The sequence below is a fragment of the Narcine bancroftii genome, chromosome 6 (genome assembly GCF_036971445.1).
Source record: "Narcine bancroftii isolate sNarBan1 chromosome 6, sNarBan1.hap1, whole genome shotgun sequence".
In the NCBI taxonomy this organism is placed as follows: Eukaryota; Metazoa; Chordata; class Chondrichthyes; order Torpediniformes; family Narcinidae; genus Narcine; species Narcine bancroftii.
This window is the reverse complement of record NC_091474.1, coordinates 173,146,246-173,173,071: the sequence shown is the minus strand read 5'-3', so window position 1 is coordinate 173,173,071 and position 26,826 is coordinate 173,146,246. Positions and strand designations below refer to the sequence as shown.

The following is a 26,826-nucleotide window of genomic DNA, read 5'->3' as shown; positions in this document are numbered from 1 at the left end:
AATCAGAAAAATTGTCAGATTTCGGAGCAAAAATCCCTTTTGTACCGACTTAAATGTAGGAGGAAATATTTAATTTGCGTTGACAAGGAAATGAACAATATTAAATGAATTCAGGGCGTGTATGTGAGTGCATTTTAAACTCCACCCACGATCGTAAATCAGACTTGGCACTGGGCAATCAATGCAAAATATCTGTCGTTAAACAGGAAATTTTGCAGTGCAATGCCCTACATCTGTTGCAGAACGGGAACGTGCAGTCGCCGGGACAGCAACTGCAAGAAGCTGGCCGATGGGCGCATTCATATCCCAGGGTCCCTTGCGGTGAAACGTCGATCGCCATCCACTTCCTGGTCACTCAGCTCCTGTATCATAACAGCTTGTGTTTGCTGTTGTGAAAATGGTTTATTATTTTACCAGTAATGGTGAGTACTCGATGGTTTGATCACTATCGATATCCCTGTGTCCTTCATTATTGTCAGAACGTGTTCAGAATCGGTGTGTTATGGATTCGGTGGCAAGTGGGAGTTGGAAACCGAGCACGGCCTAGTATCTGGGATCTTACAGTATCTGGGATCTTTATCTTCTTGCACACGAGTGAAGTAGTTATTACTTAGGAAGTCAAATAAAGATCTGGCACTTTTAATCTTTGCAAGTATTTGAACGCTTCAGATATTTGTTATTGATCAATCAATACATTTTGCAGATCGTATTTCATAGCTTATACTCTCCTCACTTTATAGATACCATACCAAATCTCTTCAAACCCCGAATGAAGTATAGCCACTGGCGAGCCTTCTTCGTGATTACATTTATATGAAGGCCCCAGGATACATCTTCAGAGATGTTGACACCCAGGAATTTGAAGTTCTTAACCTTTTCCACTGCTGACCCACCCCCCACCCCCCGCCACCCCCTCGATGAGTACTGATTCGTGTTCTACTGATTTTCCCCTCCTGAAGTCGACAATCAGCTCCCTAGTTTAGCTAACTTTGAGTGCAAGGTTGTTGTGACATCACTCTGTTTCACTATTGTATCTACCCCATGCTGTCATCAGCAAATTTGTAGATAGCATTTGAATTTTGCTTAGCCACACAGTCATGAGTTTAGAACAGAGGTTTACAAACTTCCCCCTGAAACTCACATTCCACCTTTATTCCCTATGCCCAAAGCTCTCTGTGATTAGTAAGGGATTACTTAGAAGTAGTATGTGAGTGGAAAAAAAATTGAAAACCATTGTTTTAATTGTAGGTGAAATTAGAGTTGGGGGGGGGGTTGCAGTTTGAAAACCACTGGTTCAGAGAGAGTAGAGCAATGGGATAAGCATCATTCATTGAGGTACGCCTATGTTGATTATTAGTGAGGTGGAGACTGTGGTCTTCTGATGAGGAAGTCAAGGATCCAGGTGCAAAGGGATGTGTAAAGGCCCATGTTTTGTTGTTGAAAGATGAGATGTAATTTATGAAAGGTAGCCCAATTTGCTGTTGTCTATGTGATGCAGAGCTGAATGGAGAGCCAGTGAGATTGCATCTGCTGTAGAGTGAGAGTGGCAGTAGGTAAATTGCAGTAAGTGCAAATCTTTACATGTGTACCAACCTCTCAAAGCATTTCAATACAGTAGATGTTGGTGCTATTGGGCAATGGTCATTGAGGCAGTTCACACTGCTCTTCTTGGGCACCAGGATGATTGACGGCTTTTTCAAACATGTTGGAACCTCTGACTTCAACAATGAGAGATTAAAAATGTCCTTGAATACTCCAGCTAGTTGGTTGGCGCAGATTTTCTTTACCCTGGCAGGTGTGCCATCAGGGCCTGATGCTTTGCGAGGGATCCCCCTCTTGAAAAATGTTCTGACTTTGGCCCCAGAGACAGATATCACAGGATCACCAGTTTCCATAGAGGTTTTAATTGGTACTATTGAATTCTACTTTTCAAAATGAGCATAAAAGGTATTCAGCTCATCAGGAAGGAAGCATCGCGGCCATTGATGATGTTTGGCGCATATCTGATTCTGCTTCTAGCTTCACTCGGAATTGTATCTTTGTTGTTAAAATAGCCTTCCATAGGTTGTACCTGGATTTCTTGTCAAGACCTGGATTACAGGTTTTATACGCCATCGACCTAGCCATCTACAGCTGTTGGTTGCGGTACTCACGTTATGTGCGCATTGGCACATTCTCATCCACACAGGTCCTGATGAAGTCAGTGACGACCATGGCAAATTCAAGTTTGAAGATGAATCGCTGAATATTGTCCAAATGATTCAAAGCTAGAGAACCTATTTGCAAATACGACTTAATGAAGGCAGTGAGCCCTAACACCAAGCTATTGCCTACTACAGAAACTCCGGGAAGAGGTAGTCGGAAGCAGAAGTGCAGTAAGCTTGTCGGCATTTAGTTAAGACTTAAAGCAAATCCATCCAGCCCGCACTCCTGATGATTTTACTAGCAAATGTATGATCTCTGGAAAAATCAACTGTGGCTACATCTGAACCAGAGGGAAATGAAGGTCTGCTGCACTCTGGGAACACAAAAACATGGGTCCAGGATACCACTCCAGATTCGGCTATCCATCTTGAAGGCCTTGTCTCTTTTCGGGTAGACAGAAATGCTGCTGCTTCTGGTAAGACCCGCTGAGTTGGTGGGGGGGGGGGGGGGTGGTGGAGGGGGTGGGTTGTGCATCTATATCAACAAGGACTGGTGAACGAATGTCTCTAGGAAAGGCCAACTGCTCACCAGAGATAGAGTTCTTAATAGTGAAGTGGAGGGAATTCACAGCCACTCTAATCACAGCATTTTAAATTCCTCCTCCTACAATTTATGGGAAAGCACTGAAAGAGCTTTAAGGAGCCATCATCCTGATGGCTGTATGATAGTTGCCAGTAACTTCAATCACGTCAATTTAAAAAGTTCTGCTGAAGTTCTAAGGACATCAACTTTGCAACCAGAGGTGACAATATCTTAGATCTAGTCTACACAAATGTCCTTAGAGTATATAAGGCTGTCCCCTGCCCCAGATGTAGATAGTAAAAACACAATGCTGGAGAAACTCAGCAGGTCAAACAGTGTCCTTTATGTAGCAAAGATAAAGATACATAACCAATGTTTCAGGCTAGAGCCCTTCATCAAGGTATGAAAAAATGTAGGCCCGTGCCCGAACATAATGGGGGGGGGGGGTTGGTGTGTATAGGGTGAGGACCACCGTCCCAAAGTCAAGAGGGAATAGGTGGATAAGGGAGGGAGTGCACACCAGTAGGCGGGGGGGAGGAGAAGGACTCTGTGAAAAGGGGGAGGAGAGCTTGGGGAATGAAGACAAGGGGAAAGGAAAGCTTACCCTAGGCTAGCAGAAACTGGAGAGGTTACTGTTAGTGCCATCCGGTTGGAGAGTGCCCTGATGGAAAATTGTGTTGCTCCTCCAATTTATGGGTAGTCTTGGTGGAACAGTACATGAGGCCATGGACAGGGATGTCAGCATGGGAGTGGGGCGCAGAATTTAAGGGTTGACTACTGGGAGATCCCCTGACACTTATGTGGATGGAAAAAAAGTGCTCAGGCTGTCTACAGTCTTTTCGATGTAGAGAAGGCCACAGCAGGAACACCAGATGCAGTGGATAACATTCATGGATACACGTGAAGGATTGCTTCACTTGACAAGACTATTTGGGACCCAGAAAGGTGGTGAGGGAGGAGTGTGGGCACAGGGAGGGTGCCAAGGGAGCAAGGTGGGAAGGGATTAATGGATGAGGGAGTCATGGAGCAAGTTGTCCAGGCAGAAGGCAGAGAGGGGAGAAACAGGAAAGATGTGTCTGGTGGTGGGATCATGTTATGGGTGGCAGAAATCACAGAGGATAATGTATTGGATGTGAAGGCTAGTAGAATGGTAAGTGAGGACAACGGAATCCTGTTTTTGTTAAGACTGTGGATAGAAGGGGCCAGAGCAGATGAGTGGGAAATGAAGGAGATGCAGGTAAAGACTGAGATGATGGTGGTGGAGGGGAAGGCACATTTGTGGAAGAAAGTAGACATTTCAGGTGATCTGGACTGAAAGATCTCTTGGGAACAGATACAGTGGAGATGGAGAAATTGGGAGAAAGGAATAGAATCCTTGCAGAAGTGTAGATGAGGTAGTGTGGGAGTTGGTGAGTTTGTAAAATATGCCTGTGAAAAGTTTGTCTTCTGAGATGGAGACAAAAAAATCAAGGGGAGAGTGTTGCCAGAAAAGGACCAGGTGAATTTGAAATTGGAGTGGAAGTTGACAGCAAAATGAATGCAGTTGATGAGCTTATTGTGGGTACATGAGACAACTCCGGTATAGTAGTCAATATGTTGGAGGAAGAGTTGAGGAGTGTTGCCTGTGTAAGCTTGCAGCATGGATTGCTCCACAAAGGAGCAAGCCATCGCTGGGGCCCATGCAGATGCCCGAAGGTGCTTCTTCATTGATTTGGAAAAAAGTGGATGAGTCAAAGGAGAAGTTATTAAGAGTGAAAACAAGTTCTGCCAGATGGTGAACGATGGTCATATGGATACTCAGACCATATATCCATTCAGTTAATCCATGTTTCCAGACCACAGGTAAAACAAGTCAAACCAGTTCACAGAGAGATCAAGACGCGGATAGAGAAAGCCACAGCAATGCTGCAGCACTGTTTCAAAATCTCAGACCAGAGTATATTCAAGGAGGTGGCCACCTATAACGACCACACAATACAATGAGCATTCAAGCACAGCGGTTCGCTACATAAGGAAGCATATTGAGGTTGTTGCGGTGATCAAACACTACACATCCATGGCAAATCATGACTAGATGCGGAACTTCATGCATTACTTAGAGCTAGTGGTGCTGCTTTCAGGTCAGAAGACAAAATGACATTAAGATCATGCAATGAGGAAGGCAAAGTGTGAGCTTGCACAGAGAATCCACAGACACTTGTGGCATGAGCCACAAGTGGCACAGTATTCAAATCATAACTCCGTGTAAGTCAGCCATGCAGGTCAGTGACTATGATGCCTCTCTTCCTATCAGGTTGAATACCTTCAATGTGTGGTTTAATGAGAAAAACAAGGTGACGTCTTATCTCTCCCTGGGGAACAGGCACCCTGCATAGCCACAACTGAGGTGAGGAAGATCCTGTCCAGGGTGAGCCACATAAAGCAGCAAGTCCAGATACATACCTGGTTGGGTGCTGAGCATCAGTGAGGCCCAGCTGACGGAGGTCATAATGGATAATTGTGGCAGTCCACTGTCCATGCAGGATCAAGGCAGCCATCATCATCCCAGTACCTTAGAAAGTGACAGTAACTGGACTAAATGACTAATGCTCAGTGGCACTGACATCTACCATCATAAAGTGCTTTGTGTGGCTGGTGGTGGGATGCATCGAAGCACACCTTCCAGCAATGGTAGACCTGTTCCAGTTTGTCTACCATCCAAACCGATCTACAGATGATGCCTTGACTCTCTGCTCCATCCTAACCCAACTAGAGAATGATAGTTGTTCATTGACTTCAGCTCAATGTTCAACATGATCATACCTCAGAAGCTGGTGGCAAACTGTCCTTGCCAGGACTCAACACCCCTCTCTACAACTGGATTCTGGGCTTCTTGACGGAAAGACCATAGTCTGTCCAGGTTGGCAGCAAAACTTCAAGCCTCACTGAGCACTGGCATATCTGCAAAGGGAGCTGTGGAGGCCCAGGTTTTGATGGCGTTTAAAGATGAGAGGTAAATTGATGAAAGGTAGCCGGATTTGCTGTTGTCATTGTGACGCAGGGCTGTGTGTTTAGCCTGCTACTGTCCATGCTGCTGACTTGTGACTGCACTTTCAGATTTACTTTCAACAGAATAATCAAATTTGCAGATGATTCAATAGTGGAGGCCATATCAGCAATGATCGTGGGCTGCATTACAGAGAGGAAGTAGAATTTCTCATAAATTGGTCCGAGAACAACAATTTGAGTCTCCGCATAGACAAGACAGAGGAGATCACTTTAAGAGGACAAAACGACCTTTCTCCACTACACATATTAGCTAAAGAAAGAAGTAAATCACAAAAATCTGTAGACACCATGGTTAAAGTAAAAAAAAAACACAAAATGCTAGAAAAATTCAGCAGGTCAAACAGTGTCCTTTAAGTGGCAAAGCTAAAGAGATACATGACTGACGTTTCGGTCGTGAGCCCTTCATCAAGGTATGAGAAGATGCCAGCAGGCATTGGAACAAAAGGCGAGGGGGGAAGGGGGTAACAAAGGCAGGAGATGATAAGTGGAGAAAGGAGGGAGGGGGCAGCAACAATGGGGAGGAGGAGGGATGGTTGAGTGGGTGAGGGGGAAGGAAGGGAAAACTGGAAAGACAGGAAAAAGGGAGGAAAGAAAAGGCAATCAGGTTTAGTAGAAAGCAGAAAAGTCAATGTTAATTCCATTTGGCGAGAACATGCCCAGACAGAAAATCAGATGTTGTTCCTCCTGTGGGTGGTCTGGGTGGAATAGTACACATGGACAAACGCGAGTGTGAGAATGGCAACTGGGAGGTCGCTGTTGTGGATAGAGAGGAGGGGCTTAGCGAAGCATAAGGGTATTAAAGGTTACGGAGAGAAGGCGGGGATGGGGTACTGAACTTTAAGATCAGTCATGATCAGTCAGTGAGAAGGGTCAAATGACCTACTGCTCCTATCTTCTATGTTTCTATGAAGCGATCTCCCAATCTGCAAGTGGTCTCTCCGATGTAGAGAAAGGAAGCTCTAGTCTGGCCACCGAGACAGAGGTGCACCAAAGAAGAGGTACAAGGACTGTTTAAAGAAATCTCTTGGTGGCTGCCACAGTGGGCTGATATCACTTCCAACCGTGCATCTTGGCGCATCGCAGTTCGGCAGGCAGCAACCTCCTTTGAAGAAGACCGCAGAGCCCATCTCACTGACAAAAGACAAATGAGGAAAAACCCAACACCCAACCCCAACCAACCAATTTTCCCTTGCAACCACGCCTGCCTTTCCCGCATCGGACTTGTCAGTCACCAACGAGCCTGCAGCAGATGTGGACATACCCCTCCATAAATCTTCATCCGCGAAGCCAAGCCAAAGAATCTCCATTTGCTCTCACCAGTGCAGAGGAGGCCATACTGAACACAGTACATTAGGTCAGAAAATGGGCATGTATAGCTCTGCCTCACCTGGAAGGTCTGCTTGTGTTGGAGGTGATGATGGGACATGATCTGTCCAGGTTTCTGTGGTTACAGCAGAAAATGCCAAAGAGAATGGAAAGGTGGGTGGGGAGGAAAGAGTGGATGAGGGAGTTTCAAGGAGACAACTGCCCATGGCTGGACCTGCAAAGAGCCGATAGGGTTGGAGAAAAAAGTACTGTTGATTCAGTTAATCTTTAGGCATCATACCTAGATCTATGTATTTGCTGTTTCTACATAATCAGTTGTTTTACTATGGAGAGATAATGGCCCATGTGAGGAGATGTTGAATGGAGGCCAAGTGTATATAGAATGGACAGAACTTAAATCTTTCCAAATAAATGTCTGGACAGCATTTTACACATTGCCAGAACTGATCTATAAATCAATTTGGTTGGTAGGCAAGTATGCATGGATTAATGAAAAAAAAATAATGCCCTACACATATAAATGCTTATGTCAAAATCAGGATAGATGGTTAAATACATTGAAACTAATAAGTATTGTGTCTATTTGGCTTTTTGTAGATTGTATACATCAATAATTCAATTTTATTTCTTTGTAATTTGATTAATTTAATTTTTGCAATTTGTTGCAGTGGGTTCTTCACCATATACAATATATATGGGAAAAGATAAATATGAAAGTAAGTGACTACTTTTAATGGCTATTCGGTACTAGCTTAATCACACAATATTGTGACAGATTATGTTATATTTTATATTATGTATAGATATGTTTTTGGAAGATGAATTGTGTTTTTTTTTAGTGTAGCTCATAAACAAACACAAACACTTCACAACACAGATCTCATTTAAAATACTAGAGCTCTGATCAAGCCAAACAGTTCAGGCTCCCAGTGCCTTTCTAAAGACAATGGAAACTGCTTCGCTGAAGGACTTTACAAGTAGGTGTTGATGCTGTGGAGTAATGGATTATTGTTTTGGAAAGCAACAGATGAATGGACTAAGAAGATTGAGTCCAGTGCCGCACTCTGTCTGAAGGCATTTTGCTGTTTTAGGAAGGTCAGGTGGTTTTGCAAGCAGAGAGAGAGAAGAGACCAAACAGGTTTTCTTTAAGAGAAAGAGAGAGAGACTGCTGATTTTCTGCAGTGGCCTTTGGAAGCTTGTTTGAAACCCCCATTTTGAAGACTGGTTGTGGGTTCTTAGTTCAGCCTGTTCATAGCCCGTGTGGTCCATCCAAGAGGAGATGGCTGACTGTATAATGTTTTGCCTGAGGTGAGGGAAACAAAAAAGGAGCTCTGTGGTGACCTGAAAGAAAGAATCTGGAAAACCCTGATGGGGCAAGTTTCTTCGGCAAGAAACTGAAGTGGCTGATCAGAAAGTATTAGTTTGTGTGTGGCAAGATGACCAAACATCAAAAGACCAAACATCACCAAAGCCTGGTGAAGATTCATACATGTTAAATTCTGTGTACAGTATAAAAATTGCCTGATACCGGTGAACTTGAGGAGTGAGAAGTGAGATTGACTGAATCAAAGAACATTTCTGAACGTACACACATACACATGCACTTAGAATTAAAAGGATGTTAAGTTAGGTTGTTAATGGCAATAAATTAAAGTTTAATCTGTTTTTATGTTTAAAGAAAATTAAAAGTAACTTTTGTTTAAGTAACCATTTGTCTTGGTGAATTTCTATTGCTGCTAGGTTTTGGGATCCTCTGGGCCCATCACAATATCCTGGAGGGAACATTGAATTTTAAGTCTAGATTCTGTATAAAATTTTAGAGCATGGAGTATTGATTAGAATACAAGAAAACATTTCATTCCTGAGTTTTTTTGAATAGGTTAAAAATAGGCAAGTAGCTCAGGTATTCTGGTCAAAATGGATAGCTTAAGTAACCTGGAGGCACTTCATTTGTTTTAACTGCCAATCCTAGAAGGCAGGCCTACATGGATCAACAGTCTATCCTGAATTTATATTTGTTGCATTTGGCCAAACCATCTAAGTCTGTGTGCATTCTTGTTTATATTGATATCATTATGCTCTTGTTTTAATGGTACTATGTTATTTATGTCAATAAAAATTGTCAAAGTGACATGTCAAGTACAGACATTCAAATTTATTGATCTATTAAGATGGTGATTAGATTTTCTTTTGATGTTTGGTCATCTTGCTATATTTGAAATTTGATACAATAATGATGCAGTATTTTATACTTGTGAACTGAGAGCATTTTATCTTTGGCTTGGCTTCGCGGACGAAGATTTATGGAGGGGGTAAAAGTCCACGTCAGCTGCAGGCTCGTTTGTGGCTGACAAGTCCGATGCGGGACAGGCAGACACGGTTGCAGCGGCTGCAGGGGAAAATTGGTTGGTTGGGGTTGGGTGTTGGGTTTTTCCTCCTTTGCCTTTTGTCAGTGAGGTGGGCTCTGCGGCCTTCTTCAAAGGAGGTTGCTGCCCGCCAAACTGTGGGGCGCCAAGATGCACGGTTTGAGGCGATATCAGCCCACTGGCGGTGGTCAATGTGGCAGGCACCAAGAGATTTCTTTAGGCAGTCCTTGTACCTTTTCTTTGGTGCACCTCTGTCACGGTGGCCAGTGGAGAGCTCGCCATATAACACGATCTTGGGAAGGCGATGGTCCTCCATTCTGGATACAGCCAGTTTAATTACATAAAAGTCAAGTTTATTGTCGTCTGATTGTACAAGTACAATCTGATGAAAGAGAGTTCTCCAGTTCTCAGTGCAAAACATGGAGACACTCAACCAGACATAACACACATACAGACAAACAATAAAGATAAAGGTTTCATAATTGTCACAAAATGCTACATTTCAAAAGTAACATGCATGAAATTCTTTAACTTTGTCTACAGTAAGGAAGATGGAGATTGGCCATTTTGTCCAGCGCCCTTCACAGAAGTGAGGCCCCAGCGAGGAACAAACTCGCGACCTCTGGTTTACAAGGCCAGTGCTCTAACCTCTGAGCTGTCGGAGCTCATTTGCAGGACAAATATTCACACTTCCAGCCTCATTTTGAGAAACTTTAAATTTTTTTTGGGATTTTTACCAAGGATTAAAAAAGGGTTTTGCACTGTTGTCTTATGACAGGATGACCGGAAATTAATTATTTAAGAATTTCCAGATTTGTATGACTGTATCCAACTCATAATACTTTTGATTTGTAAATTTAAAATGGCTTCTAAGAGATAGATGCGTAATAAATTATATGTTTTAAATATTAAATTTCTGCAACTTTTTACGTAACTTTTTTTAATTTAGATGAGGACCTGATCAAGTATGGATGGCCAGAAGATGTTTGGTATGTTACACTGAATATAGTTTTATTTGCCCTTTATTTCTTTACAAAAATTTAGACATCCCTCTCATTACAATATTATGCAAACTGCTGATTAAATACTTCATTTTGCATTTAATTTTTGTGACTCAATCTGTAAACTGCATTATTTGTTTTGATTACCACCATTTTGAATTTCTTTCCTCTTTTTAGGTTTCACGTAGATAAATTATCATCAGCCCATGTATACCTTCGATTATACAAGGTATGGTCCTATCAACTGGATAGTTTAATTAAAGTAATACCTTCATTGGATTGTAAAATGACCTAGTATAATATGTATTTGTGATGTTCAAATTGTGAGGTGGTACATTTATCATATTCTCCATGTCTGATTTGTGTTTCACGAGTAGAGTGTCGTGTTCAGATACAACTTCTGTCATGTGTGATCAATATAATTTCTGGTGTATGAATTTCAGTTTTGGAATATTGCTTGCTTTTTATGTGAATGATGGTTTGGAGAGGGGGGAGAAACAGATCATAGATTTATTTTCTGGTCTATATTTAAGTGGTTGATCTTTGAATATGGGAGCTCAAATTGATTTTAATCCTTGTGTCTAGAAATAGACCCTTCAACTCACTATGCCATAGGTGCTCTGTGGTTAGTAAGAGATTACCTAAAGTGATATGTGAGTTGAAAGATAAAGGTTGAGAAGCACTGGGATAGAGAAGTCCATAAGTTGACCACACTCTGTGAGGAAAAAATTCCAATGCAGATTAGTTTTTAATGTCTACCACCTTATCTTTTAACAGTCAAAGTGTGGCTCGCCCACATAACATACGAACCAGCTCATGGAGTCACGGGCAAGTCCACAGCAGATCTGACTGAGAGCTCTGCGTGTGGGGCAAATCCACAGCCTGGCAGTTGATGTCATAACTGTCGCAGGAGTCACAAGTGTCATTGGGTTCCGAGGGATTTAAGCGCACGTGAGAGTTCTATTAAAGTCAGTTGGCTCCACTAACTTTCGACTGCATTGTTTTTCACTCGCTGCATGTCTAGTGCCACTACCTCGGTGACCCCAATGATCCAAATGGTATTTGGACCCAATGATGACCGACCCAAGCACGCAGGATGCAGTTTCACTGAAGCTGCCGGCTTTCTGGACCTCGCAGCTGAGGTCTGGCCTTAGCCCAATTCCAGGTCAGGCAAATCATTTCAGATGCCACAAAGTACTACTGTGTGGTTGGTTCACTCAACTAGGAAACAGCAGGCCGCATCCTCGACTTCCTACACCAGCCACTGGTTGTGGACAGGTATGAAACAATCAAGGTGCTCCTGATCCATACTTCTGGCCTCTCCTGCCGTGAGCGTGCAGTGTGACCACACACCATCGGTCTTAATGTATGAGATACTGGCACTAGCAGACGGCCATAAACCACGTTTACTGTTTGAACAGGTCCTTCTCGAGCAGATGTCAGAAGATATCTGCTTCCTCATTGCTGATGACGATTTGAGTAACCCACGCAAAGTACCAGACCACGCAGATATCCTGTGGCACACCAAGCAGCATGGTGGGGCCTCCATCCACCAAGTTGCTGTATCATGCCCCAAGGCCCAGGCCTTTCCCACACCACCAATGAAGCCATTGATGCCTGCAGCAGGAAGCGACCCCAGTTCGGACCGTTGCTGTTTTTACCATCAAAAGTGGGGTTCAGGTCCCTACCATTGCCACCCACCTTGTTCTTTTCCAGGAAACACTGGAGCCAGCCGTCGCTAATGGCTACAGCTGCTGGCCACTGTGATAGCCTCCTTTAGTTATGGAACTGACCCTCTGGGTGAAAATTCCTCGTAGACACAGGGACAGAGTTAACATCTTGTCCCCCTTGAGCCATGACACCTGCACTGGGAAGTCAGGACCAGTGCTCCCTGCTGCCAACAACAGCAACATTCACACATACAGCATGCGAACCATCCCACAACAGTTCGGTTCCAGCCGTTGTTTATGCTGGCATCAGCGTTGCAGCCTTTATTGGGAGCAGATTTCCTCCGGGCGCACTGCTGGTTGCTCCACATGGACAGCCTAGTTGACCATGCGCCATCGGCCTTAATGTATGAGATACTGGCACTAGCAGAACGCCATAAGCCTTGTTAACTAGTGAACCTCAAGGGACGGCGCCTAGTGAATGTCAAGACCTTTCAGACTTCCTTGCTTGGTGAAGCCAAGTTACCAACCCCACACCTGGACTCTGTGACTTTGTCAGGCAACAAATTTGCCAGAATACTATGCTGCAGTTCTCCTCAGACCTCCCTAAGCATGGTGTACAGCACTACATTCCCACTCAAGGACCACCACTACTCGCCCGAGCACACAGGCTCCTACCCGAAAAACTCCACCTTGTCAAGGAAGAGTTCAGGAAATTGGAGGAGATGGGAATCGTCTAGTGCTCAGACAGTCCGTGGGCCTCTCCACTGCACATGATGCCCAAGTCGGCTGGAGGATGGAGGCCATGCGGCGATTACAGAAGGCTCAACAAAGCTACCATGGCTGACTGCTGCCCAGTGCCCCACATCCAGGATTTTACAGCCAATTTGCATGGGGCACGCAACTTCTCCAAGATTGACCTGGTCTGCAAGTATCATCAGATTCCCATCCACCCCTTCAACCCTTCTAGAGGAGATTTGAGCATGTCCATGTGGACATTGTCAATCTGCTGTCAGTTTCCCAGGGGGGAAAGGTACCTGTTCACCATGTTTGACAGGTTCACCATGTGGCCAGAAGCTGTACCTCTTGCCAACACGTCCACGAAGTACTGCGCCAGAGCCCCCATTGCAAGTTGGTTTGCGTGTTTCGGCCTGCCAGCCAACATCAACATCACCTCAGTGGTGGGGGGGGTCACAGTTCATGTCCAGCCTATGGTCGGCACTGATACAGCTACTTGGGACCCAGATGCACCACACCACAGCCTACCATCCACAGTCCAATGGCCTGGAAGAGCATTTTCACTGGCAACTGAAGTCTGCCCTGATGATGCGCCACCGAAGTCTGGATTGGGTGGACGAGCTCCCATGGGTACTTCTTGGAATCCACACGCTCCCGAGGAAGACCTAGCTACTTCTTCAGCAGAGTTGATATGCAGCGCCCCACTGACAGCTCGAGGCGAGTTTGTGCCAGCGGTCCGTGGCGCAAAGGAGACACCCGCAGCAGTGCTCACAAGACTCCGAGAGAAGGTAGGAACACTAGCTCCCGCCCCAACCTCGTGCCATGGCCTGACCCCTTCCTTTGGCCCCAAGGACCTCCAGAACTACAACTACGTCTTCGTCCACGGGGGCATGCACCAGACTCCACTCCATCAGCTTTATGAAATGGTGTGTTAGAACAGAACCACGTCCATCCTCGACGTGCAGCCATGAAGAGACCGTCACCATTGACCACCTTAAGCCAATGCACCTAGACCTGGAATACCTTGTGACTGTGTCACCCCCATGAGGTCGGCCACCCAAACGGACTAAAGAGGTGTTGGCCATGGATTCCACACCTAACGCTGGTTCTGGGGATGAGGGTCATGTGGTGATTCACCCATGCAACAGGAAAACCGGCTCACGGAGTCGCAGGCAAGTCCACGGCAGACCTGACTGAGAGCTCTAGGTGTGGGGCAAGCTCACAGCCTGGCAGCTAATATCATAAAGGACCCAGGAGTCACAAGCGTCATCGGGTTCTGAGGGATTCAAACACATGCAAGAGTTCTATTAAAGTCAGTTGGTTCAACTCACTTTCGACTCTGCGTAGTTTTACACTCACTGTGTGCCTAGTGCGACTACAGTAATATTTTTGAGCAAGGATACAATTAGACTCCATTGGTGTAATTAATTTACATTTTGGCATTTTCTTTCCAAGCTTGCTCTTGAAGGCCAATGTTCTGGGTTAGCTGTCTATGAATGGTTAAAATATTTGAATCTATTTCCAGCTGGAATTTTGCTTTAATGAGAGGAATAGAATTGGAAAAATAAAAGTTTAACTATTACATAAATTGCAGCATTTCAGTAATCATTTGAACTGCTTTATAGTTCAGTCAGTAAATGTATATTTGTCACCAACATGATTCATCAAAAAGATGAACCCAATGTAAGATCATTTTATTGATAAATTATTTAGTAATGTTGCAGTAAACAACATTTCTCTTTTCTTATACTGCTTGTACACAACTTTACTGAAACTTTTAGAGGAATGAAAATCAAAATGTGAAAATAATTTTTTTAATCTTAGGGTCAAGTAATTGATTCCATCCCAAAGGAAGTACTGATTGACTGTGCTCAGCTAGTTAAAGCCAATAGTATTCAAGGTAATGATTAAATGAGACTATTTTCATTACCCATTTTTTTTTAATCTATCCATTGTTTTGGGATTGGTATCACCAGGAGGCCAGATTTATTTGTCATCTTTAATTGACTTTATAAATGTGGTAGTGAGTTCACTTTGCGACTGATTTATATTTTGGAAGGAGAGGGGAGTGAGCTCCAGGATTTTACTCAGTAACTATAAAGGAACTCAATATATTTCCAAGTGAGATTTGTATGAGTTGGAGATGAACATGGAACTGGGGGTATTTCTCTGTGCCTCCAGCTCTTGTTCTCTTGATGCTTTTTAAAAAAAGTTTAGATGCTGGAAATCTGAACAAAAAAATGGATAACACTGAAAATATTCCAGCAGCATCTGTGGAATCAATATTTCAGATCAAACATTTTCTTCTCACAACAGAAGAAATGAGAAAACAAGGTAGTTTTAATTTAGAAGACGTAGTGGGGAGGGATGAATAAGACAGATATCTCTGAAGGCGTGAAACCAGTTTCCATTGATTGAGCTATAGACAATTCCTCCAGTGAATGAGGGTAATGAAGTGAAAAGATTGGGCTGTACTAATGGAGAGAAAAAAACAAACATTATGATTGATGACCTACAACAGAATGGGCTAGAAACAGAGGTTGCATTACCTGAAGTTTTAGATTTCAATATTAAAACTATAAGTTACCCAGATGTGGACCTTGGCCCAATGTTGGGTCTTGTTATAATAATGCTGAAGCAAGACACAGAATAAGATGGAGAATTTAAAAACTCAGGGTCTGCACCTATCTATTGAATGCATGTACTCCCCAAGGCAATCACCCAATCTGTGTTCAGTTTATGTATCCTTTGTTCTAAACATCCCTCGCCAATTTCTTTCCTATTGAAAATTGACAAGCATCCCTCTCTTTCCTAGTTCTGATGAAAGATCACAGATTGACTGTTTCCATTTCCACAGGTGCTGCCTGACCTGATCCCCCAGAATTCATTCAAAACAGTGATAGATTTTTGGGTATTAAGGGAAATGAAAGGTAATTGGGTGGAATATGTGCTGGAAAAATGTCCTGAAGCAGAGGATGGGCCGTGATCTTGGTAAATGATAATGCAGACTCATGATGGCCTAAACATGCTCTTATTTCTTGAGTTTGAACAAATTTTCTCCCCAAAGGGTATTGATGAAGTAGATAGGGTGTTTAAAACAGTCGCTATTTAGCAGTATTTTTTCAGTAAGAATCAATTTTGCACAACGAGCTTCAGGGAGTTCAAAATTTTAAACCCATATAATCCAAATAGAGGCTCCGTTACCTTTGAGAAACAAAAGATAATTATCACGTAAATTATACTTTTTTTCCCAAAGGATTACATGACCCAAATCAATCTTAATTTTTCCAAGTAATAACTATACATTTCCTTACTACTGCCATTGTCAACATCAAAATCAAATTCAGCATTTTAACATTACATAATAAAAACAATTGATAATTGAATCTTTAAAACTTTCTCTAAAAATTTCTTAAGCCGTCGCCAAAAAAGTTTAACCTTATCACTTAACCAAGTCGAATGTAAAAAAGGAACCTACTTCATTAAAACATCTAAAACATAAATCTGAAGAACTTAAATTATATTTTAATTTCTGAGAAGTTACCTATATCGAACATTAATAATCATAGACATACTTTCCTTACAAATAGATCTGCAATCATCATGGTTGATTGTAATTCCCAAATCCTCTTCCCATTTCAATCTCAATTTATGAATATCTAATTTAGGCATTTTACTTTGTAACAATTTATACATTTCAGAAATAAATTTATTTTTGCCACCTTCTATAAGAAAAAATTCAAAACTTGATTGTCTTGAAAATCTCAAAGTATGCCCAAAATTATTCAATAGCAATGCTTTAACTTGAGAATAACAAAAAAGATTATTATTTGGAATTTTTCCCTTTATTGGTTGATGATGAACTTTCTGCTCCGAATGATGAACTGTTGATTGGGCACAAAGTAAAATTTGCTAAAATATAAATGATGATGTCCTATTGTTTTATTAGGTTGCAAAATGAATAATATTAATGTTGTGTACACTCCATGGTCCAATCTAAAGAAGACTGGTGACATGGATGTTGGACAAATAGGATTTCACCGGCAAAAGGAGGTAAGCATGATGCTGAATCAATAGTAGCGAATGCTAAAGAACTTGTTCACTGTTGACATATTAGTGGTGTCTTAAAGAAATAGTAAACAGAAAGATGACTACTGTTTTAAAGTTTGTCTACATCTTATCACCTCAAAATCTTAAACTTTCAATTAAAATTATTCCATTGAATTGTTTATTTTGTGTTCCTTGCACTAAAAATATTTTTAAAGTTAAAATTGCCCTTAATTTCAAAATTGAACGGTAAAGGAATTCCAGCTTAAGTTCTCCATCTAATTATGTTTAAGGCCTGAATAGTAATACAGAGTTCTGAGTATATTTAAGACATCAATAGATTTTAGATGTAGTAAAGCCCTTGGTATCCAGACACCAGAGATGTGAATTTTCCAGTTGCTTGCATGGTAAACTAATGGCAAAGTGCGCCAATTTTAAACTTCCATATTTTTTACCTATTATTTTCGGCAATTTGTTTGCTGGTTGCTTAAATTCTGGATAACAGGTTTTACTGTATTAAGAAATCAAGGGATATAGAATAACTAAAGGGAAAGTGGTTAGGAGGTCAAACATCAGGATGATCTTATTGAAAATCAAGCAGGCATGAGGAGCTGAATGGCTTTATGTTCCAATACACAATTATTTTTAATAATTTGTCCTATTTTTAATATTTAGGTAAAGATTCTAGCAGTAGAGAAGAAGATAAATGAAATTTTAAACCGGTTGGAGAAAACCAAAAGTGAAAAATTCCCAGATTTGGCAGCTGAAAAGGAATCCAGAGACCGTGAAGAGCAGAATGAGAGAAAAGCACAACTTCAAGAAATGAAACGAAAGGAAAAGGAAGAAATGAAAAGGAGGAAAGAAATGGAAGATCTTAGGTTTGTGTGGGCATTGTGGGCAAGAGCTTGTGTTGAATCATAAAGGAATTCCATCTAGGTGGAACTAAAGAACAACTATGATTGTTTGAAAAATTGATTCTTTGGATTCATTGCATTCGCATTGAATAAGCATAAAGTAATCAGAAATGGTAAAATATCTACATGTATATTCTAGGATATAAGGGTCCAGTGTTGTAATTATGAGATATAATATTGGAAGGAGATTTAAACCAATATAGGGAATAGAAAATAAAATGGAGGGAGGAGGAGGGAAATTTAAGTTTTTAAAATCATTACATTTCACAATTTAGTCAGCATATGAAAATTGGAGTTATAGTTTAGAATAAAATTAAAGATGTGTAAGTTGTATCATGGCAATAATGTTCTGGACAGGTTTAGTTATAATATTTAAAGGAATAAAAGGAGCAAAAAGAAAAAGGATGACCAGCATGGAAGGTAATTTATAGCAAGAATAATGTTGAAACTAGAATCTGCATGAATAAAGTTGAGAAACACAGGAAAAGATACCAGTGACGGTAAACTTTCCAAATAATTGTGAGTAGAGGAACTTTTTAGTGTTCAAGAAGAGCAAAAGGAACTAACTATCTGGAAATGAAGGGGGGAGGGGGGGGAATAAAAGGGTATTTGTTCTTCACCACCACAATATAAAAGTTTCTTCAACAGAATGAATATTTTGATTTGACTTTTGAACATCGAGCCGAGTAAATAATTATAAAACCATGTGCAGAAAAAAACACTATAAACAAAATGAACACAGAAAGCGAGGTTGAAGTTCCGAAAACAAGGGTTTTGACAGTAGAATTAGAATTAAGTTTTGTGATGCTTCAGCATCTTGCAGCAGAAAATTTAAGCATGTTTAATATATTTGTATTAATTCCCTAGGTGTTATTCTACTCTTATGAAAACTGAAAACATGAGTAGCAATCAGGTAAGGAAAAGTATTTGGTGATTAAAAACTACAGTGCCAAACCACAGCCAATAAAAACAAATTGTTCTTCTCTTGTTAATTTGGTCAAAATTAAAATTTTATTTTTGTGTACAACTTATTCACTTGTCAAAACATCATGCCTGTTATAAAAATTGACTAACTGTGCTAAATTTATATTTGGCAAGGTTAACTACAGGATCTGGTCAAGAAAGGAAAAAGACAGCTGTATTTATATACAAGGCTATAAGTTGCTTCATGCAAATCCAAATGAGACAGCTGACTAGGCTTATGGTGCTCGATCCTGAGAGGCCCCTGCAGAAAAAGGCCATTTTGAAAATTTTTTGTCTCCAGTTAGATATATGTACTTAAAAACTTAAAGGTTGAAGTAATTTTAAAGTAATAAATTTACATAACCCTTTTAAGTTCTAAAAATTAATTTATAGCATTAAAAATAAGCAAAAAGAACCTGCATTTTTTTCAGGTGACCCATTCAAATGAATGTGGTTTTGCTCTAATTAAAATTCGTCAGATCCCCTTGGTTTAGTACTTTAGTGTTGAGCTCTGGATCTGATGGTGAACTCCATGGTGGAATGGAAGCAGCTTCAAATGCCAATCAAACTCCTTCCTGCCTTCCACATTGCAACAGACAGAATCAGAAGTTGCAAATGAGCTACCTGGTGCTTTACCATCACCCAGCAGTTGTACTGCTGGCTCATGGTCAGAATAATCTGTTTCTCATGACGTCATCAGATCTCAATACTTTGCAACTGACAAAGTAGCCACTTTAATAACCGAAGGGGGCATCACGGACTGCACCAGCGACCGGTGTTCGAATCCCACCCTGTCTGTAAGGAGTTTGTAGGTTCTCCACATGTCTACGTGGGTTTCCTCTGGATACTCCCATTTCCTCCCACAATTCAAAACATACAGAGGGGGAGGTCATCTGGGTGTATTTGGATGGCATTAGTTCATGAGCCGAAAGGGCTTGTTACCATGCTGTATGTTTAAATTTAAGGGTATTTAGCAGCCAATGTACATGGAGCAAAATCCCACAAACAGCAATCTAAACGATCATCTCATGATAGACAAGAGAGACTAAATGCTGGAAAACTGCAGGAGCTCACCAGGTCAGGCACAATCCATGGAAGGCAACACTCAAAGTTTTGGGCTGAAAGCCTTCATCAGGAATGAATTCAGGATGAAAGCTTTTGATCCTATTGCTTTCTAAGGCTGCTGCCCTAATTAACTGAGTTCCTCCAGCATTTTGTGTCTTTGTCTATAATGTTAGTTGAGGGAGAAATGTTAAGAGGGTCACAAGAATAATCCCTCTTGCTTTGAAAAGTTTCCATAGGAACTTTTGCATTTATTTAAAGTCCAGACTGAGTCTGAAGTCTCATCAAAAAATTTCAACTTGAGTGCAGTCTTGGGATGAGTTAGACTTTGTGCAAGAAGCTCTTGTGTCGGATGACTTGGTGATCCATCTCGTGAGAATGTGAGTGCTTATTGCTGTTATTAATGATTGAAAGTTGTTTGTGATTACCCCTTATGTAATGCTTTTCTCATTGCTGAATTGTATAATATGCCATTGGTTTGCAGATAATAATGTTAGAGAGATGTATTTATTAATGTCCAGATCTGTAAGAAGGCTTCAGTATTTCTCTGAATGCCTTAAGTGCCAATGCAGCCCACCACATAGGAACCTGAGATGTATTTTCTTATCACCTTGTTTTCCAAATACTACTTCCACCCATTTCTGCCATTTGAACCTGCATTTGGAAAGGCTCTCTGAGTAATTGGTATTTTTTTCTTTTTGTTTTGCAGGATTGCGGCTATGATTCCGATGATTTCATGTAAAGTCCACAATACTAAAGCATAGACATTTTAAATTGGAGTATTTTCAAGTCTGCCAAAAACCCTTTTGCTTTTGACAATTGCTCGAGGAGTTGGTACCTTTTTTGAGTTTCAAAATGTCTGTCTTGTCCTCTGATCTACCAAGTGGAAAATGAAACGTAAGCAATTTTTTCCATTTGATTGAAACTCAAATGTGAAAACACAATTTTGACGAGTTTGGTACAGGTGCTTGTTTAAGAGAATGGCTTATTGCTGGAAAAACCTCCTGTTGGAATATTTTTGAATGCCTAAAGGAAGAACTGTCTCTTAAAATAATGATGTCTCATTCAAGAGAAAATGTCTTTTTGTTTTGGTAATATCCATAAGGCCATGCGACATGATACAAAATTAAGCCAATGTGAAATGCTTTACTTGACCACATCTTTAATATTCTACATGATTATGTTTTAATCGTTAAATCATTATAACTAGGTAATGTATTGAAATCGCACTGCATTTGTGAAAGTTGAATAAAAATAGACTATAAATTGGAAATGGATAAGAGGAACCAGTTGGGCAGCTGTAGTTTTAGCCTGTCTGATTACTCGATACTGTTTTACCTGATGGCTGAGTTATTGAGGGATAAAAATGTACTAGGTTACTACCTAGTCATAGAATCAGTACAGTTGATGCATTCCCTCCAAAGTAAATTTTTGTTGCAAGGCAAAACCTGGTCTTCTTTCTATTGATAATCACAATGTGTCCACCTTGTTATTTTTTTTTGTTCTTGCTGAATCTAACCCAGGATAGAAGATAACAAGAATGAACCATGAGAACAAAATATTTTGAAATGTATTTGTTCATTTTTGATATTAATTGGTTGTTGCCTTCCACAATGTGTTCATAAATGTTGCAAAATCCCAGCCAATTTTGTGAATGTGTTGTGATTCAAAAACTCATGAGGAACCCCTACCCCAATTTTTTTTGAAGGGGGGGAGGGTAAAATACATTGCTTTGGATATTCAACATTTGGCATGTTCGGTTATTTGGCATCCAGTTTTCTCTATAAAATGTCTGTAACATTTGCAGATTAGAAGCCCACCAGTCACTTCACTCTCACTTAGAGTCATGATAAATATTTATGTATGCTTTGCAGCCATAATTTTCCATTGTTTGGAAATGTTACAAGGATATGGCTTGTGTTTAGAGTAGAAAGATGTGTTAGATGCTTACTAGGAAGATAAATAAAGTTTCTGGTTGAACATTGCATATTTGTATATCAATTCCTTTTATAAACACAAACATGAAAAGAGGTTTTATGACCAATTCAAAACAAGAATAGTCCTATTGTATTGCATGTAGTTTGTACACTTGGATGGTTTCTGTCATTTTGTTCTTTCTCTGGTTGTAATTATTTGCCATACTTCTACCTTTAATCAACCTTTCCCCCTGCTACAAACATCCCCACAGTTAAATAAATAAGCTATCAATATTTTTCACTATTTATAAATATAATTGTGTGGTCTTGGCAACATAATGTCATTTCCAGAACCATTCTGAATCCTGCAAGCCTACTTCAAGTGCCTTACAACAATAATTTATAAATCTTATCTCTTTCACGTGGCCATCTGTCTGTTTCTATGGCAGTTGATGTATTCAGTTGCCTTACATTTTTGATGACAAAAATAATCCATTGACAACTTTATCTCTCCTCTTGGTTGCCTGTTCTTTATGGACCTTCCTTGTTTCAACTCTAAATGTGTCTGCCATAGTGGTTACATCCATCAGATTTAGTTAGATCCCATCACATGCAATTGTGTCCCAATCTTTACCAAAATGACTCACATAATCACTTGCCATCAGCGATATTTCTTTCTCCATGATGACCTTTATTTAAATCTCTTTTACACTATCACCTCCAGCTTTGCCTCAATTTAGCAGCCAGGAAAATGCCTGTTGTGTAGCCCTGCCATAATTACACTTGCATCCCACTAAATCAGCCATTCAATGTCCCGGGATAGGAATGGCATTTTTGCTGTTCACACTTGACCACTCTTAATTGGGACACTGCATATGTTCATACTTACAAGGAGCCATCCCTGGGATTAGGACTGTTCTACCTTCTACCAGTGATGTCACGACACATCAAGCAATGGTGGACCTGTCCTAAATCCTGACCAATGTATATTTGAACAAAATTAATCATGCCTAATCAGCCCGTTGTTGTTCTGCCGACCTATATAAAGCTTTATAAGGGACCGTGGGAAAGTGCTAGCAATAAATAGCAATAGCAAACAATTTTTAAGCAGTGTGGGAAAGTTGGTAGCGCTATAGTGCACAATTTAAATAGCGTGGGGAAGTTGATAGTGCAATAGAGCACAATGTAGTAATACTGTGGGAAACCTGCCCTCCCAGAATTCTGTGCAGCAGAGAAAGGGCTGGATGCATGGCTGCATCCACAGAGGGGGTTTCTCTGGCTCATGCAAGAGGAGAGGACTGGCTGCCTAATGTTTCACTTGAAATAAGAGAAACAAAAAGGAACTCTGGTGACCTGAAAGAAAGAGGTAATCATCTGGAAAACCCTGATGGGGCAAGTTTCTTTGGCAAGACACTGACGTGGCTGATTAAAAGGGATCAGTTTGTGGCCAGGAACAACAAATTTCTCTCTGAAAACCGACAAGAACCTTCCTGAGCAGTAACCATTTACCTTTCAAGCTCCAAAGCTTGGTGACTTTCATAAATGTTAAATTCTGTGCACAGTATAAGAATTGCCTGCAACCAGTAAACTTGGAGGAATGAAAAGTGAGATTGGACTGTGAATCAAAGAACTTTCCTGAACATGCACACACATTACATACATGTGCGCTTAGAACTAGAAGGGGGTTAAGTTAGGTTAGTTAAAGTCGATAGTGATGTTAAAATGTGATTCTGTTTTCATGTTTAAAGATAATTAAAAGCAACTTTTGTTTAAGTAACCATTTGTCGGTGAATATCTATTCCTGCTGGGTTTTCGTGTCCTCTTGGCTCGTAACAAGTCTTTGGATTTTCTGTATGGGGGATGGAAGTATAAAGGGATTGGTCATCCATCGTGAAAATGAGGTGGTCCAGTTCGGGGAATTTGAAGTCATTGAGGAGATGGAGGGTGTGTGAGGTGTGTGAGGTGTCGCGGATGTAGATGAGGAGGGTTTGGACCAGGGGAGAAAAGATTAAACTAGTTCGGTGGGACAGAAGCAGGCAGAAACAATGGGTCTACCCGGATGGTTGAGTTTGTGTATCTTGGGTAGAAGGTAGAAACGGGCAGTTCGGAATTGGGAGAGAATGAGATTGGTGACCATGGTGGGGAGGTGACCAGAGGTGAAGAGGTTGGAAATGGTGTTGGCCTAATGTGTAGTGGTGGGGTCCTGTGAGAGGGGACGATAGGAGGAGGTGGTCTGAGAGCTGTCAACTGTCCTTGGCAAGGTAGAAGTCAGTGTGCCAGACCACGACAGCACCATCCTTGTATGCACATTTGAAGGTAAGGTTGGGATTGTTGCAAAGAGAATGGAGGTGAGGTTGGAATATGAGAGGGGGGTGAAAAAGTTGAGGTGGTTGATGTCTCAGCAGTAGTAGGAAATAAAAAGGTCCAGAGCGGGCAGCTGGCCAGGATGAGGAAACCAGGAAGAGGAAGAAGTGGGAGAAAGAGTCTGGGGGGTGGGGGTGGAGAGTCGCGGCCATGGAAGTGAGCCAGGAGGCGATAGGAAAAAGAGTTCAGTATCGCAGCATGCACGGAACTCATTGAGATTTGAGTGGAGGGGAATGAATGTGAGGCCTGTACTAAGGACTGAGCGCTGTCTCAGAGAGGGGCAGATCAGAGGGGATAGTAAAGACCAAGCAGGGGTTAGAATGGGGATCAGTGTAGTGGAAGGTGTTGGGTGAGGGAGAGGAGGAGGGTTGGGGAGATCCAAGGGTGGAGATGGAAGGTATGGGAGGTTGCAGGGAGGAGGAGAAGGGATTTGGCAGGGGAAGGGAGGTTGAGAAGGGCAGAGTAGGGGGGGTGGGGAGGTGGAGTGTGGGGATGGTTAGAGGTGGGAGGGGGAGGTGGGGGAGATCAGAGGGTGGGAGAGGAGGGCAGGGAAGAGATGGTCTGATTGAGAGGTTAGGGAAAGGAGGGGGTAGAGGGGGAAATGGGGCTGGTGTAGAGAGAGGTGTAGGAGGATTGGGAAGGAGTATTGAGGGGGATAAGCAAGTGGGATCCAGTAGCAAGATCAGGACTCCAGTAGCAGTCTGTGTCAGGAGCCACATGTGTCAGCGTGGGTGGCTCCAGCATCTTCTCCTGCAGGGAGCAGTCGAGACAGCAGCAGCTCTGGTGAGTAGGGAGTCGGGGCCTGAGTGGGAGTGGGCAGCCGTGGCACCAGGAGTACAGTCGTGTCAGCAGCCAGGGCCCTGGTTGGAGTGGCTCATTTCTGGAATATATTTATGGTTCTGGTTAATCATTATAAATGTTTTACAGGAAAGACTAAGTAGAAATTTTCATTGTTAAGTACTACTTGCATTGAGTCAATTTCAGTTTATGGATTGGAAATAAGTATAGTAGGAAAATATTAACATTGCCAGAATGACATCTACCAGAATGATCATGTGATTAATTTTCATTAAGTTGTGGTACATAAAATTGGAACAATGGGAAGTATCCTGGACATGCACACATGAAAGCCCAGTGGCATGGTGAACCCATAATGTTCTAAATATCTTCCACAAATGTAAAGTGTTCAACCATTTTCACTCGTTTCTTATTCCTATATAAGCCAGTCTGCCCAAACTCTCACAACTTATTTTGGATCAATTGCTGTTTGAGGTATTAGTGTAGTCCTGAAGTAGCTAAAAATCCATTTTTTGGCTGTCTGCAGCTATATACGCCATGACCTGCTTTACTGACAGGAGCACATGAATGTCCTCAGTTGCTTTACCACAATCATTGGAATGGAAAAAAAAGGTACAAAAAATGGCCCAAATAATCAATCTCAAAATAATTTTATAAAAACAGAGCCATTTGGAATTGACAACTTATCACAGCCTTGATTTAAAGTTGAACCAAAGAGTTGAATTCCAGTAGTGAGTTGAAATTGAATTCTTTTGACTGTTTGCAGCATCAAAGAGCCACAATAAAGCTGATGGTAATGGCCATCAAGGGGAAAATGCACCAGAGACTGGAGTCGTGCTTTGCACAAAGCACAATGGTTGTGGTTGTTGGCGGTCAATCTCTCAGCCCCAGGACATGACTGCTGGTGTTACTTGTGGCAATGTCCTCAATGTCCTCTCCCCAACTATCTTTTTTTTAAATTTTATTTATCACACTATGAACCATATCAACCAAAATATGTACAGATGTTTCTCATTAAATATACACAGTGACATTTTCCCCCTTTTCTCCCTCCCTCCCCCCTTCCCATCACCCTCCAAAGCCAATAAATATTAATACATATACAATACAATAAAACAGCATCTTCACACAAAGGAAAAACAAACAAGAAAAATGTGTCATCTACTTTTACACACTAAATCTAATCGTTTTTATCTTCTTATCATTTTAGGAAATGGAGGTCCGAGGCAAGCTCTTTCTGTTATGTTCCATGTATTGTTCCTAAATTTGTTCAAACAATGTAACTTTATTTTTTAAATTATATGTTATTTTTTTCCAATGGAATACACTTATTCATTTCCAAGTACCATTGCTGTATTCTCAGGCTCTTCCATTTTTCCAAGTTAACATTATACATTTTTTTGCTACTGCTAAGGCTATCATAATGAATCATTTTTGTGCTTTATCTAATTTGAGACCTAATTCTTTACTTCTTATTGTTACTAAAAAGAAAAATTTCTGGATTTTTTGGTATGTTTTTTGTGATTTTATTTAATATCTGATTTAGTTCTTCCCAAAATGTATTCACTTTTGTACATGCCCAAATTGCATGTATTGTTGTTCCCATTTCCTTCTTACAGCGAAAACATCTATCTGATAACGTTGGATCCCATTCCTTTAATTTTTGATGAGTGATATATAACCTGTGAAAACAATTTTCTATTCTCTTGATTCCTTTTCTCTCCCGTTCTCAAAGGAAAGGTTATCTATTGTCTCTGTTTTTTTTCTCGTCTGGTAAAAATCTGATAAGTACCTTAATTGTGCGGCTCTATAATAATTTCTTAAGTTTGGTAACTGCAAACCACCTTGGTTATACCTCTCTGTTAATTTATCTAGCACTACCCTCGGTT

At 41.2% G+C, this 26,826-nt stretch overlaps 2 protein-coding genes across 10 annotated transcripts in view; one reads left to right on the top strand and one right to left on the bottom strand.

Annotated features, from left to right (window-relative positions):
• esco2 (establishment of sister chromatid cohesion N-acetyltransferase 2) overlaps positions 1 to 11,367 on the bottom strand; it is a 47,507-nt gene extending 36,140 nt beyond the window's left edge. The window contains exon 1 of one of the 5 annotated variants that reach the window (XM_069886766.1): positions 11,279 to 11,367. The gene's annotated coding sequence lies outside the window, so the exon portion shown is untranslated. Of the gene's footprint in view, positions 1 to 749; positions 866 to 5,029; positions 5,127 to 5,169; positions 5,236 to 5,529; positions 5,702 to 11,278 lie in introns of those variants that run through there. The other 4 variants (XM_069886767.1, XM_069886769.1, XM_069886770.1 and 1 more) reach the window with 4 other exon arrangements.
• On the top strand, positions 269 to 21,844 carry ccdc25 (coiled-coil domain containing 25). 5 transcript variants are annotated; one of them, XM_069886776.1, is made up of 10 exons: positions 272 to 422; positions 2,340 to 2,620; positions 7,770 to 7,817; positions 10,417 to 10,456; positions 10,646 to 10,697; positions 14,698 to 14,773; positions 16,823 to 16,926; positions 17,596 to 17,798; positions 18,702 to 18,747; positions 20,569 to 21,844. In XM_069886776.1, exons 3-10 carry the CDS (start codon positions 7,796 to 7,798, stop codon positions 20,599 to 20,601), a joined length of 576 nt encoding a protein of 191 aa, XP_069742877.1. In that variant the 5' UTR covers positions 272 to 422; positions 2,340 to 2,620; positions 7,770 to 7,795; the 3' UTR covers positions 20,602 to 21,844. The 5 variants fall into 5 exon arrangements, with proteins under 5 accessions (XP_069742873.1, XP_069742876.1, XP_069742877.1 ...); XM_069886772.1 differs by lacking the exon at positions 2,340 to 2,620 and having other exon boundaries at positions 269 to 422; XM_069886777.1 differs by lacking the exons at positions 272 to 422; positions 2,340 to 2,620 and adding an exon at positions 5,024 to 5,113.
• The last annotated feature ends 4,982 nt before the right edge of the window (positions 21,845 to 26,826 follow it).

Excerpts from the sequence above, each read along its gene's own strand:
- ccdc25 (XM_069886772.1), top strand. The coding sequence starts at position 398 with ATGGTTTATTATTTTACCAGTAATG. Across the intron at positions 423-7,769 it reads TTATTATTTTACCAGTAATG|TGGGTTCTTCACCATATACA; the intron begins GTGAGTACTCGA and ends AATTTGTTGCAG. Across the intron at positions 10,457-10,645 it reads GGATGGCCAGAAGATGTTTG|GTTTCACGTAGATAAATTAT; the intron begins GTATGTTACACT and ends TCCTCTTTTTAG.